At 38.3% G+C, this 13,987-nt stretch overlaps 1 protein-coding gene across 1 annotated transcript in view; it reads left to right on the top strand.

Annotated features, from left to right (window-relative positions):
* Positions 1–13,229, top strand: part of LOC134666259 (sodium channel protein Nach-like) — a 29,076-nt gene extending 15,847 nt beyond the window's left edge. Inside the window, exons 2-12 of the mRNA XM_063523412.1 lie at positions 2,016–2,207; positions 2,650–2,756; positions 7,133–7,286; positions 8,192–8,322; positions 8,574–8,694; positions 9,298–9,459; positions 9,837–9,936; positions 11,468–11,539; positions 12,085–12,193; positions 12,422–12,522; positions 13,026–13,229. Of these exons, the coding sequence (XP_063379482.1) occupies positions 2,016–2,207; positions 2,650–2,756; positions 7,133–7,286; positions 8,192–8,322; positions 8,574–8,694; positions 9,298–9,459; positions 9,837–9,936; positions 11,468–11,539; positions 12,085–12,193; positions 12,422–12,522; positions 13,026–13,222 (1,446 nt within the window). The 3' untranslated portion in view covers positions 13,223–13,229. The remainder of the gene's footprint in view (positions 1–2,015; positions 2,208–2,649; positions 2,757–7,132; positions 7,287–8,191; positions 8,323–8,573; positions 8,695–9,297; positions 9,460–9,836; positions 9,937–11,467; positions 11,540–12,084; positions 12,194–12,421; positions 12,523–13,025) is intronic.
* Positions 13,230–13,987: the final 758 nt, after the last annotated feature.

Here is a 13,987-nt window from a genome sequence, read left to right as displayed (position 1 = left end):
ATTACTAAATATATTATACACTGTTCAATAACTATAGCAGTCACCCTAGTAGCTATAAAGTTTGTAGATACAATAAACTTTTTTCAAGTTTGTAATAACTCTAATAACGAACGTGTTGTGTTTAATGAACTCTACAGTCTTGGCAGAATTTTGCATACTACATATTAACTAACGGCGAGTACCTATTTTTATAAATAAAACCACATCTATCGAATTAGGAACTAAATTTCAATGCTGCTTAAAAGCGGTTTCTTCAGGATCGTGACTGGGAATGAAAATAGATGAATTTTGATAAAAATAGATATCGGAAATTAAAAAAGACAATATGACGTTCTCACGTTCCTTTTAAAGTATTTTTAAGCAAGATAAAAAAAGATTGACATTCAATCTAATCTTTATTTCATGTATCTGGGAGACCGCGAGCTCTGCTCGGAAAAAATATAAAAAGTCTCAAAATTGCGCGTTTTCACAGATGACCTAGCTAGATCGATTTTTCGCCCCCGAAAACCCCCATACAGCAAGTTTCATCGAAATCGTTAGAGCCGTTTCCGAGATCCCCGAAATATATATGTATAAATAAATAAATATATATACAAGAATTTCTCGTTTAAAGTAGGTATATTCAATTATTTCTGTTCTTAAATCAAACTTTCATTTCTTAACTACCGCTCCACTATGAAAGTGGAAAAGCTAGGTATTTGAAGTAAACATTAAACAAAAACCTTAATTCCATTGGCACTCACGGAAACCCACTTGATGTTTATTTTTTGTTGCCTTAATTACGTTTTAATGCCTTTTATTAAAAACTTTTTCATTTGTAGTCATTTCACTCGTTCATTATTTTTACCAAAGCATTAATTAAAATACTTAATAACACTTCTGTAGGTGTTATTAACATGAAACTCATGAAAGGATTCATGTGGTACCTACCGGTGGGGCCTTGGCTTAAGTTAGCTTTCATTTGTAACTAAGTCTTATTAAGCTAGTCCCGGTGCAGTGGATTTCATCTAGTGAAAAAGATAATATTTAAGGTATCTGCACAAAAAAAGTTCTTAAGTTTGCTTAACTTAATAAATAAATACTAAAAATTTAAAAAAAACCATGTCGTATAAGGGCCCCCCCACATCTGGCGTTTTTCGAGCGTCGGCGTCTGTCGGCGTCGGTCCAGCGCTATGGAAAATGACGTCGCTGCGCAGTTGCGTCGACGCCGCGTCGACGTTGCGTCGACGTCGGCCATAGAATTTTAGACGCCGACGCTCGAAAGACGCCAGATGTGGCCCCCCACACGAAACGACGAATAAATTACTTAATTGGCATTCCAGAACCTCATGCTAACGTAGACAAGGACGCCTAGGAAAATGATATCTAAATGATGATGTTATCATTCGCCCGCGCATCTCGCTTGCTTCAATGCAGTTATGTAGGCGAAATGCACGCGCGAATGATAATTAAAAGATATCGTTTGATATAATTTTGTTGTCAAAGTGTACGTTCGAATTCGCCTTAAGGTCACTAGCATTTGAACAAATTTGAACTTAACTAGCCGCGCCGCGTCTTGAATACTTAACAACTTGGTTTATGAAAAAAAGGTTTGCTTGCGGTAAGGTTCAGTAGCCCGAAGTCGTATCAAAATAAGTTCAAAACCTGAACAAAATGTTGAATTATTTTAACAGCCTTTTAGCTTAATCGGAAAGTGCTGAGTTTGAATCCAGGTAAAGTCATTTAATTCAGTGTTTATAACGAACATTTGTTCCTGAGTTATGGATGTTATCTATGTATTCACGTATGTATTTATCTATCTAATTATGTATGCCGTCGCCTAGAGCCCATAGTACAAGCTTTAGGTAACTTAGTTTGGGGCTAGGTCAAGCAGATGTGTAGAATTTTTCCCACATATTTATTTTGAATCGACTTCTAGCTCAATTTTGATCATCCCTCGGACTAAGCGCTATCAATTTTGTATTGCTTTTTCCCCTTATATTTTATTAAAATTTCAGCTCACAATGCGTTCACAGCTTCACCAGACGCTTTCCAAGAAATTAAACACCTTCTGCGAATACTGTACGCTTCACGGCGCGTATTACCTGAAGAAAGGGAAATTCACTGTCGTACTATGGAGCGGCATAATTGTCGCTGGCTTTGCGCTGTGGGGCGTGCTGGGGCACATGATCTACCAGAAGTACAGTTCCGACCCCATCGTCACTGTGGTAAATAAATATTTTGTATATTAGAAGCTTTTATTTAACTTGCAATGTTTGTTTGTGTCAAATCTCTTAGATTACATCCACTTGTTATTATAAGATTGAGCTGAAACTTCACATACATAAATGAAGGTTGGGTGCCAATGCAATGTTATGGTACATTCAGTTCACTAACATAAGTAAGTATCCCCTTTTTTATACAATTAGTATGGCAACTTGGGTACTTAAGTTGGGGCACCGAACGTATCATCGAGCTGACCTCATGATGGATACCGGAGGTGACCATAGGAACTCTATGATAAAATAACGCAACCTCATTGTCTTTGGGTTTGTTAGAATGGTATCGATGAGTATAAGTTGACTGTTGAAAGAAAAGTACAGTAGGCTATAAAAGCTTGCATCCACAATGAAATTATTGACAAGAAACTTTTCTCGTTTTATTTTTTAGGTGGAGTCCACCTACTACGGGACTGACCAGATTGCCTTCCCTTCATTCATGATTTGCGACACCTTGCCACTGTATGGACCTAAAACTGGGAACGTATCTCTTATATTGTAGGTGTAATATAATTTAACAAAATAATATTTTATTATTACAATCGTGATATTATTTTTGTTGATTTTCGGGAGTAGGTGATTGAAAATCTTGATTAAGTATTATCAAAATTCCTCAAAATACTTTCTTTAGTCGCTGCAACTATCATCTGCAAAGATGCTGTGGCCAATGATGATGATGATTATCAAAATTGTACAAGTAATATCTGGGACCTCGAGCTATGCTCGGAAAACATAATTAATATAAAATCTCAAAAATGCGTGTTTTCCAGGAGATTAGACCTAGCTAGATCGATTATTGCCCCCGAAAACCCCCAGAGCCGTTTCCGAAATCCCTGAAATATATATAACTATACCTATAAATAAATAAAAAAGAATTATTCGTTTAAAGGTATTAGATAGATAACACTTTTTCTACTATAAGTACAACCCAAATAATTAAATAAAGCAAGTAAACAAAGTAAGTCGTGTTAAATGACGTGTAAAGCTTGTTATCAATAAAAAATGAAATAAAAAAGAAATAAAATTAATATCCCTGTATTCCCTTAAGATAAAAGGACAGAATAAAACCCATCAACGATTTTATTTTTAATGAAAGATAATCCTTTGGTTTTTGTCCTTTTGGTGCCCAACTTCGTCCAATGAAAATATTAATTTACAAATTTTACCAAGAAAGCTATCCTTCAAACTCACAACAATATGAGCTGAATGATAATGAGGTAAGAAAAATAAAATTCGAAAATAATATATTTTCGCCAACCGTCCCTAATTTTGCCTTGTCGTTTAAATAAAATATCTTTGACATAAATCTAGGCCGAGCTGTTTGAGGTATCAAATTAAACTATTAAAATTAAAATTAAAATTGTAAAATTATATTAAAACATCGAATTTAAAATGTCGTGAGACATACTAGCATTAAAATAATCGCCTATTCAATTATTAATTCCAAATCCTAATTGCTGAATTTGCCCATGAATTTCATGATAAATAAGCGGAATTATGATTTATTTACCGATAAGGCGAAGGTATGTATTGAAAGCGAATTTCGGGGTACTTGTTTTTGCCAACATTGATAACAGGCCCGTATTAAGGTCTCTGCCCACTACACCGTATCATACCATGACCGTGCTATGAACGTGTCAGACAAGAAAAATATTCTTTGTATGAAAAAGTATGAGACTATGCCCACTAGCCCGTTCCGTCACCGAAACGGTGCCGAAACGCTCCGTGCATGGCACGCAACGTTGCCAGAATGGTGCGTGCAGGCGGCGAAACGGTGGGCATACGGGTTTTAACCGCGTATGGTGACCGTTCTAAGCCCGTTATAAACGCGTTGCTATATTTCTTGCTCGCTCTTACCAGTCTGATAACTATTCTCTCGCTCTTTCTGACGAGTATTGCTCTCGCGAATAAAACGCGGATGCTACGGGGATGATGCGCGGTTACTACGGGCACTAAACCCGTTATGTACTATGTGGACACGGTGTAGTGGGCATTATAGGCCGTATCGCGTTACATTCCGTGCCTGATACGTTCATAGCACGGTCATGTGGGCAGAGACCTTTATACACATGGGAAGGGTACTATTTACACAGTCACTGACCGAAAACAACCTTATCCAGGCCGTATCTGATTGAATACGAGTAAGATCCGTCTTTGGCAACATCCGCACGTGAAGATATGAAGGTTCCGTACTGGTATAAATAAGGGTAATAGGTACGGGTATTACGTACATTGTGAATGGGTCATTCACTATAATTAGACCCAAAATTCCATATTATATATTAGATATTGCCAGACCCTTATTCGCATTAAGACTCCTTTTCTATTAGAAATTTAATAAATATTGCACAACCATACCCTAAGTAGGTACCTCGTTTTTTAGGGTTCCGTACCTCAAAAGGAAAAAACGGAACCCTTATAGGATCACTCGTGCGTCTGTCTGTCTGTCTGTCTGTCCGTCTGTCACAGCCGATTTTCTCCGGAACTACTGGACCAATCAAGTTGAAGTACATATATGTAAGTTTATGACCCAAATACGGACATGTAACGTAAACAAATCAATTTTAAACATGGGGGGCACTTTTGGGGGGTAAATAAAAAATGAAAAAAGTAAATTTTTCTAACTACATCATGTTACATATCAAATGAAAGAGCTTATTATAAGGATCTCAAATATATATTTTTTATAATTTTCGAATAAACAGTTTACAAGTTATTCAAGAAAATAGACAAAAAATGACCATTCCCCCCCCCTTATCTCCGAAACTAATAAGTCTAAAATTTTGAAAAAAATACATAAAATAGGTCTATACCTATAGATGTCAGGAAAACCTATTAGAAATGTACAGTCAAGCGTGAGTCGGACTTAATTACAGTTTTTGATCCGACCCCTACGGATTTTTTAACGAAATTTCACTCACGTTTCACATAAAAAATACATTGTTAACAGTGCCGGATTACTTAGAGTAGTAGTTTTCTTAGAGTAATTGGTGATAATTTTCTGATAAGATAATCATTTTAAATATTTATCGGTCTGACCTACTTACGAGTAATTGTAAGGTAAAAATTTTTTTTTATACCACATCGGTGGCAAATAAGCATACGGCCCGCCTGATGGTAAGCAGTCACCGTAGCCTATGGACGCCTGCAACTCCAGAGGTAATTAAAAATAATGTTTAAAAAAAATGTTAAATTGAGAGCTAGCTTAAAGTTTTTTGTACTCGTCGACTTTAATGGTTGAATAATAAAGACTTTGTAACCAATAAGCAAAACAAGCACGTGCTTAGGGCACCACGTTCAGGGGGGGCACCAAAATGCCAGGTTGAAAAAGGTGAACAAATTTTAAAATTAGGGACAGACACATCGTTTTCACCACACGATTTTTTTTAGCTGTCCAAAAGCTAATTTGCAAAAATAATGGCGCGTAATTCTTTGGGAAACAATCGGTAGCAGTAGAAGAGTCGTGATGACATGCATAGATTCGATTTCAACCCACTCTTTTGCGGTTCAGCGTTAGGTCTTATGCGAGGCCTTCTGCCTTACGGCAAAGTTGATCTTCTGCCTTAATTACACTTGGGCGTGGATCCAAATCCAAGCTTTTCTCTTTCGCAGCTGGGCCTACTGCCTTTCTCACACTTCGCCAATTCAATTCCAAGTTCTGCTCTCTTGCATATTTTATGCATGAAAACAACCTCGCTGAGACCCTTAAATATCGAGCCCTATGCGAAGCTAGGCTGATAGAAAACTGTCCCATCCCTTCTCTGTATGAAATCCTGGATTCGCGCCTGGTTGGGACTAAAAGTAAAATTGCGTTTTTTAATATATCGAAAAAATTTTGCGCTCGCTTCGCTCGCGTTTTCAATATCTTTATAAGGTATGATAAAGGTGACGTTCGGGTGGCGACTGCAGCAACATTACTCTGTTGCAACGTTACTGCTGCAGTACTGCCAACTTCCGTGATAAAATGATGTGACTGATTTCCATACTAAAAGTAAAAATGTACAACTGTCTATCATATTGCGTTTTTATATCGAAAAATTTCCGCGCTCGGTTCGCTCGCGTTTCTATTACTTTCTAAGCTATGATAAAGGTGACATTCGGGTGGCGACTGCAACAGCATTAGGTACTCTGTTGCAACATTACTGCTGCGGCACTGTCAATTTTCGTGATAAAATGATGTGACTGATTTCCATTCTCAGCTGTAATGCGGCAATGAACTTCTCTCAATTTACCAAAACAATCAATGTAGGTAATCTTGATGACCCTAGGGAGAGGGGGCACCTAGAAATGCTTAGGGCATCAAAATATCTTACTCCGGCACTGATTGTTAAAAATTGTGTAATATACGGAACCCTTGGAACGCGAGTCCGACTCGCACTTGGCCGGTTTTTTTAGCATTAGAAAAAGGGTAAGGAATCTTGACGTGTCTTTTTATTGAAAATCGTTTATGAAAAAAAACTTACAGCTATAAAATATATAAAACTTACGAGTATATATCAAGGATAGAGTCAGACAAAGAAAAGTCTGCAGCGGATTTGATAGCCCGCGCAGTGCCCTTGTTATTTTAAACGTCAAACTTCTATGAAATTATGACGTAAAACTAATACTTACACTGCGGCTGCATGGGCTATCAAATCCGCTGCAGACTTTTCTTGGTCCGACTCTATATATTTTTTGGTTTCATAAGTAATAATTCCTTAGTAGTAGTAATAATTACTATTTATTTAAAATCTCCTAGATGGCGCGGTTGCACGGACGAGGGGGTAAACGGAAAATATTATGAGCAGCGCTGACTGGCGCGGACGCGTGCGCCGGGTTTTGGGCAATGGCGCCACCCAGCGGACTCCCTAATAGATGATACCTAATTGTTTTAGATACAGCCGAGGTTATGGTGCCAGTGAGATAAACGACTATTTTGACAGTTTTTTTGACATTCTTGATGTTCAATATACTCCGCCAATGCATGTCCGGAAAATGCATGCTCTTCTGCAAGACCTGGGCTTTACTCTGGAAATTATACTTGAAATGGTAAACATCTTTTACATTTTAATAACAAAACTTCCGTGAGACACAGACATATTATTAATATATTAGGAACGGGTCACTCACGTATTTTATGTCGAAAAACGCTCGACATGTTTCCCTCCGTACCGAGGAGTGTCATCAGGAGCTGCGCCTAGTCATCGGGCGCGGAGAGCTGCGGCCCGCAGTCTGCGCCGGTCCGTCACCGTAAACGCAAGCTCCTGATGACACTCCTCGGTACGGAGTGAAACATGTCGAGCGTTTTTCGACTTAAAATACGTGAGTGACCCATTCTTAATATATTTAATATCTTTTACATTACACAGTCTCCTAGCTTAGTCGTTAGTGACCCTACCTACCATGCGCGATGCAGTCCCGGGATACAGTTCCGTAAATTGCCTATTTAATTTGTAGCAGTACCTATGTTCCAATTTTCAACAGCTGTATTCAGGAGGCACAGTACCTCAGTATCGGTGGGTACTGTGTCTCCTGAATACAGCTTTTCGTATTTTCCAGTCCGCTAACCTTTCGTTTTGGTATCGTCACGCGGCCGTTAGGGGCCGTTATGAAACAAAGGTGGTCACGGTTTTTCATTTGTGGTGTGCCTCTTTTGTACTCATGAAATGTTCATATAATATAAGTACGTGATGGCTTCCCTTTTCACACACACTCAATTATCATTATGCGTAAGCGTCATTCTAGATCTGTGTTTGAAACTAAAGAATTTCGTGCATTAACCTGGCTGTTCCTATCTTTATAGCAATTGCTGTCCGGCTTATGATGCCGGCGGTCAATGCCACTGTGCTAGCGAGACATCAATATAATTATGAGCGTGCGATAGAGATAGGAACAGGCGGGTCAGTGAACGAGTTATTCGTGGTTACCGTCCTAACTTTAGCATCTGTTGACAGTTTAAGAAGCCATGTGACGTGTTGTTGGTGAAGTGCCGATGGTGGTCAACGGAGTTCAAGTGTTCGGAGATGTTCCTCGAGGTGGTCACCGCCGTCGGGAACTGCTGTCAACTTGACATGGCTCATTTCAAGTAAGTTGAGATATTCTTTAAAACCAACGTATGTTGACAACTCGCATATAACCAAACGGAGTAGCCATTAACTGGCGTTTCTCTCTGTCGAAAATAGGCGGCCAATGGTCAATAATGATGACAGGTTAAAATACATCAAATTGTGTGAAAATATTTTCTAACAATATTCAGAGAGGGAAATTGGGACTATGTTTGTAGCAGGGGTCGTCTTTTATCCTCTTTATCGATGAAGTAACTTTGACTGTTTCCAGACGTTTCGCTCCCAGTAACACAAAGTTTGTTCCCGGCAAGACGGTATCCCAAGGACTCGAGCTTACTGTGAACGGTATCAAAGAATATGCGAATGGAACTGTACGCGTTGGACCAGTGTTGGTAAGTGCTAGTACCTACATATATATATATTATATATAAGTATATAGGTATGTATATGTATTACTCCTAGCCTATCCACTATACCTACCTTACAAAAGAAATTCCCCCGCCGCGTCTGTCTGTGTGTTTGTTCGCGATAAACTCAAAAACAACTGGACGGATTTTCATGCGGTTTTCACCTATCAAGAGATTCTTGGGAAAGGTTTAGGTGTATACATAATTTGTTAAGGTTTAGTATAACCCGTGCGAAGCTGGGGCGGACCGCTAGTCAGTTATACTTCTCACTACTGGGCATTAAAACTATCAAATCAAATCAAATACAATAATTCAGCCAGCTAAAGTCCATAGATAGACCTTACAAACTAACATAATTAGGCGTAAATTGAAGGTTTGATGGTATGTGCCAACTTTATTTAGCATTAATGTAAACTGCAAAAATGTCGTATAAAGACTTATTATTTCAGTTTCAGTTTCATTTATTTTGTTAAACATAGGTTACATGAAAGATGGTAGGTACATAAATATACATTGGCCTCTATGCTTTACCCACTATGCAGGTGTACAAAATTGTCTCGTGCGGTTTCATCTTTGTTTTATTTTCAGATGTACATTTTCGACCCCGACAACAAGGTCACCGTGATAGACAGCCCCATTACCCTCGCTCCAACCAGCTATTTCGATGTGGACATCGAGATCTTTGCCATCGATTCCTCTCCAGAGGTCAAAGCCCTGCCTCTGAAGACCAGGAAATGCTCCTTAAGTACAGTAAGTAGAACATACCCAAACTACGTGACCCTTTATTATAAAAAAAAATCTAACATTCCATTCATTCATTCATTTCATTCATTTCTGGCATTAAGTCCGCCTTTTGTACTATAAGATTTTTCTTTTGTGCAATAAAGATTAAATAAATGAATAACATAATGGCTTAAAATATTTTTGCAAACAGAATTTCCTTGCTTTACGCCCTCTTATAGTCCGACAAAAACCTGCCCGTTCTGTTATATTTTTGACGCAAAATGCTCTAGTTTTGTCATCAAGAAATAAATTCTAAGAGCAGATAAAAAAAAAGATACGCAAGATACCTATACCTACATACAAATGTATTACGAGTAAGATTCATAACAGTATTATTTCCCAAGGACCAATCCATCGGAGCCAGTTTTTACCAAAAATGCATTTCAACGCTGCTAATGAGAAAACTCGCGAATGTGTGCAAATGTCTCCCATTTCTTTGTTCAGGTAAGAATATTCTATCACTGACTTCTTTCATCATCATCATCATCATCTCAGCCATAAGACGTCCACTGCTGAACATAGGCCTCCCCCTTTTGGGGGGTGTATGCCATAATCGCCACGCTTGGCAGGCGGGTTGGCGATCGCAGTCGAGTACACCGAATTTGAGGGACGCTGCTGCCCGTCCACCGGTGGTCTTGGACGTAGTTTAAGGACATACCCGGGTCCGGGCATACTGACTTCTTTAGTTTGTGATAACCCTCGAGACCATTAAAAAAGAAAAATAAATTTAATCACGTACATTCTGTCAGCATTTATACTATTTACCCCAACTCACTTCACGACTAATATTTTTATAGGTATATAGTTATAAGTGCTTGTTGCTAGGCCTACATGAATAAAGGGATGCTGATACGCAATAATGTGTCAACCGAGATTCATTTTGCAATAAGATATCGACTCAAAAAAAATACGCTTACAGTAGTTGATAGTTTATTGAAAAATTTATATGGGTTGACACATTTTTGCTAAACACCATCCAATTTTAAGTATATTATGTGAACTATTTGAACTTTGATGATGTAAACCTTCGAGCAACACCGGCTTCCGACACGTCGGAAGGGAGGGGCCCAAGCGATACCTCACCGTACAAATCTTTCTGCCATTTTTCGCGGGGGGAAAGGTGCACACAGACGCACTTCTCACACACTTACATACAAAATCCAATCTGTAATGACGACACAAATACATAGAAAATGACGCACGTCAAAGACAAATCTTGCAAACCTCGATCTCTTTTTGTGTACGGACGAGTGACTAGTGTCACAACACGCACACTAACACATTTTCGTTGAAGTATGTCATTGTATTCTGAGAGATGAGAAGTCGGATTTGTCGCTCGACCGATACGCAATTTGTACTGAGCGAGCAAAATCGATAAATCCAACAATTACTTGAGACTAAAATATAATAATTGTATTTAAATGTAATTTAACGTATGATATGTAAAAAAAAATATTACATGTGAAATGTAACACTTTCTTTTTGTAAATTTGATGTCCCCGACCTCTTTTTATAACAAAAAACCGAGCAAACAGGCATTTTTGTGCAGCAGTGTTCACGCGCGCGTCTGGACTCGGTCTAGTGAAAAATCCAAGTGCAACTAGTTTTATTACCCGCGCTAGATTAAATTGACGTGCTAATCTTGTACCTCGGCAGAGGGGAAATAGTGCGAATGCCGCCTCCCTTCCGTGTTGCTCGAAGATGTAAACACTTCCTTCTTTTTGGCAAACTGTATAAAACTGTAATAAGACGTATGCTAGAGTTTAACTTTCTAACTTTTCGTTTCATTTAGGCGTTCTAAAATTAAGTAATCTATTTCTATTAGAATAAAAAATATCTCGCTGACTGAAAATCAGCGCTGCGCGGTCAATTTGCAACGAAATGGCTGACGCAGCATATACTGAGCCCGTATCTCGTAATCTCTCTTTTTTGTGTGTGGCAATAAATGTTTTCTTCTTCTTAATCTTATTTTTAGCTGAAGACTTGTCCGTAGAAGACTACCCGAATTGTACTTGGGAGAGATACTTATGTATAATACCACAACAGGGTAAGTAAGGGTTAATCTGTGTAAAATTGTCCTATAATATTAATTCGTTAAAAATTTAATAATGAAAAAAGCGACCCGTCGTTATGTAGTTCACATCGTTATTTATCGACGAAGTGATAAATTAAAAATACCGCTTCCGGCAAGTCATCAGGGAAAAGCAGTGAATTTTTGAAGTGTTGCTTTAAATTAAAAATTAATAATGGATTGTTTAAAATGCATAGCGGTCAAAGAAGAAGAAGATAATGTGAAAACGGTTAGCTTGAATGAGTTTACTGATATCGAATTTGAACTTGTTGTGACTCATACTAACACTAAGCTTAATATACAGTGTAACTCACGTATTTTAGTCATTCGAGCGACATGTTTTGGAGAGCCTATTTAGGTCTCCTTTTTCAAGCACGAATAGTAAGAGTAGCGATCATGACGGCCGCGCTTGCGTCGGTCCGCCAACGCGTGTTGATGCTTCTCAGTATGGAACGAAACATGTCGAGCAAGTTTATAAAGTCAAAGTCAAAGTTTTAACATATCTTACTTTACTTTAACAGAAGTCACTTTAGCGGACATGCACTCTCTCATTCGCATGAACGACTGCTACCCGAGCTGTGACTACGTGGAGTACGACCCGAAAGTGGAATTCGTACGAAAATTGAAAAAGTAAGTTAGCTCACAGGGTGTAACGAAAATAGCGGGGATTCGTTTCAAGGCATATTCGGTATATAGTGTTCTGATTAGGAAAAAATAGGGAGAAAAAATTATTTTGTGGCAATAAATGCTTGGTCTTTTTATGGAGAGTTGGCTGATTTGGACGACCTTGAAAAATATGACGCTACATAATTTTCTCATGTGGTCGTCCACTTTCACCTTAAACGTTTTTGGTTCCAGCTCCAAGAACACGAACTACACCAAGATAGCAGTCCACTACGCATCTAGGACCTGCATGAAGTACAGGAGACAGATCATCTACACCTGGGACCAGATGTTAGGTACAAATCTGGGGCCCTAGTGAAAAAGGGTACAAGTCTCGCGCAGCTTAGGTTTAAATATCATCATCATCCTGTCCTGGCCGGTTTCGGCCTCGGCAACTGTGTATGTACTGGCTAGTGAGAGCGACGATTGTGAGCTCTCAGGTGACTGACGTAGCCTATTTTTGCAGTAAATGTAGGTACGTCCATTCCACACTCGCTGCAGTTTAGCACTTCGACAAAATTGAAGTTTATAACCTCAGGTGGTCGGGCCTTTAACTCGTCATGCTTCGCGTCGAGTCCCACTCGCCTCTGCTCTTCAAAGGCGTGCACTTGTGTACTCATTGTATTACATAATTATGCTCCCATACAACAAATGTAATTTCTTTGTAGTTTTTAGCGTAGGTAATGGTAGGGGAACCTTCGTGTGCGAGTCCGACTCGATCTTAGCCAGTTTTTTTAAATAACGGTTTTCAGAATAGATACATTAATTTTAAATTTAATATAGCTTAATTTGTTCACAGCTAACCTCGGTGGAATATTCGGTCTCTGCTTGGGCGGCTCATTTATAAGTCTCATAGAAATTGTATGGTTCCTCGTAGACATCCTCGTCACCACTATCAACAGTGATAAGCCGAAAAAAAAGAAAGTCATTACTGTTAACGAAAAAGATAAGAAACACGGCAGAGACGAAAATGGCTATTATAAGTTTACAAATTAATTTGCTCGTTGGCACTTTAAGAGGATAGTGGAGGACCGTTTATTCACAGTAGTCCCCATTTCCCTCTCTGGAATTGACATCATGGAAAATATTTTTATACAATTTGATGTAGGATACCAAAGTTATGGCCCGTTTGACTTTTTTCAGTTTTTTATTATTAATAATTATTAAGTACCTATCTATAAAACGTAGGAGCAAACATCTAATTTTGTACAAGTAATAAATAACAAACGAAGGGACATACATAGCTCTACATCAAATTGTGTAAAAATGTTTTCTTTGATGTTAATATCTAGAAAGGAATATACGGACTACATGTGTATGGAAAGGCGTCACGCGTGTTGCGGATTTACCTACATCATTATATCGGCACTACTTTGAAAAGATCTCGTATCTCACACTGCTACTCAAAGTTGAAAGACAGTAACCACAAAATAGATAAGTACAGAAGTCAATCACATGTATGTACTTTACTTTTCATACCTACGCTCGGCGGTCGCTCTAGGGTTGCGATTGTTGCGAACTATGACTTATGCACAAAAAACTATCGTGGTAGTGGCACTCGTATCTATCATATCGTATCTCGTATTTAGTTGTTTGATTTATTGTTGAGGATGAAACGGGAAGAATGGAAATATAGATTAATAATAACATTAATAACTCAAATAGGAATTGTCATTCATTCATTGTTATATTACAAATTTGCCACAGAAAATATCTTGCGATGATTCCGAGATTGGCAAAATACACGATTATTATATTTTT

This window comes from Cydia fagiglandana, chromosome 7, assembly GCF_963556715.1.
Source record: "Cydia fagiglandana chromosome 7, ilCydFagi1.1, whole genome shotgun sequence".
NCBI lineage: Eukaryota > Metazoa > Arthropoda > Insecta > Lepidoptera > Tortricidae > Cydia > Cydia fagiglandana.
Note: the sequence above shows the minus strand (reverse complement) of the source record. Positions and strands in the feature narration are given on the sequence as shown.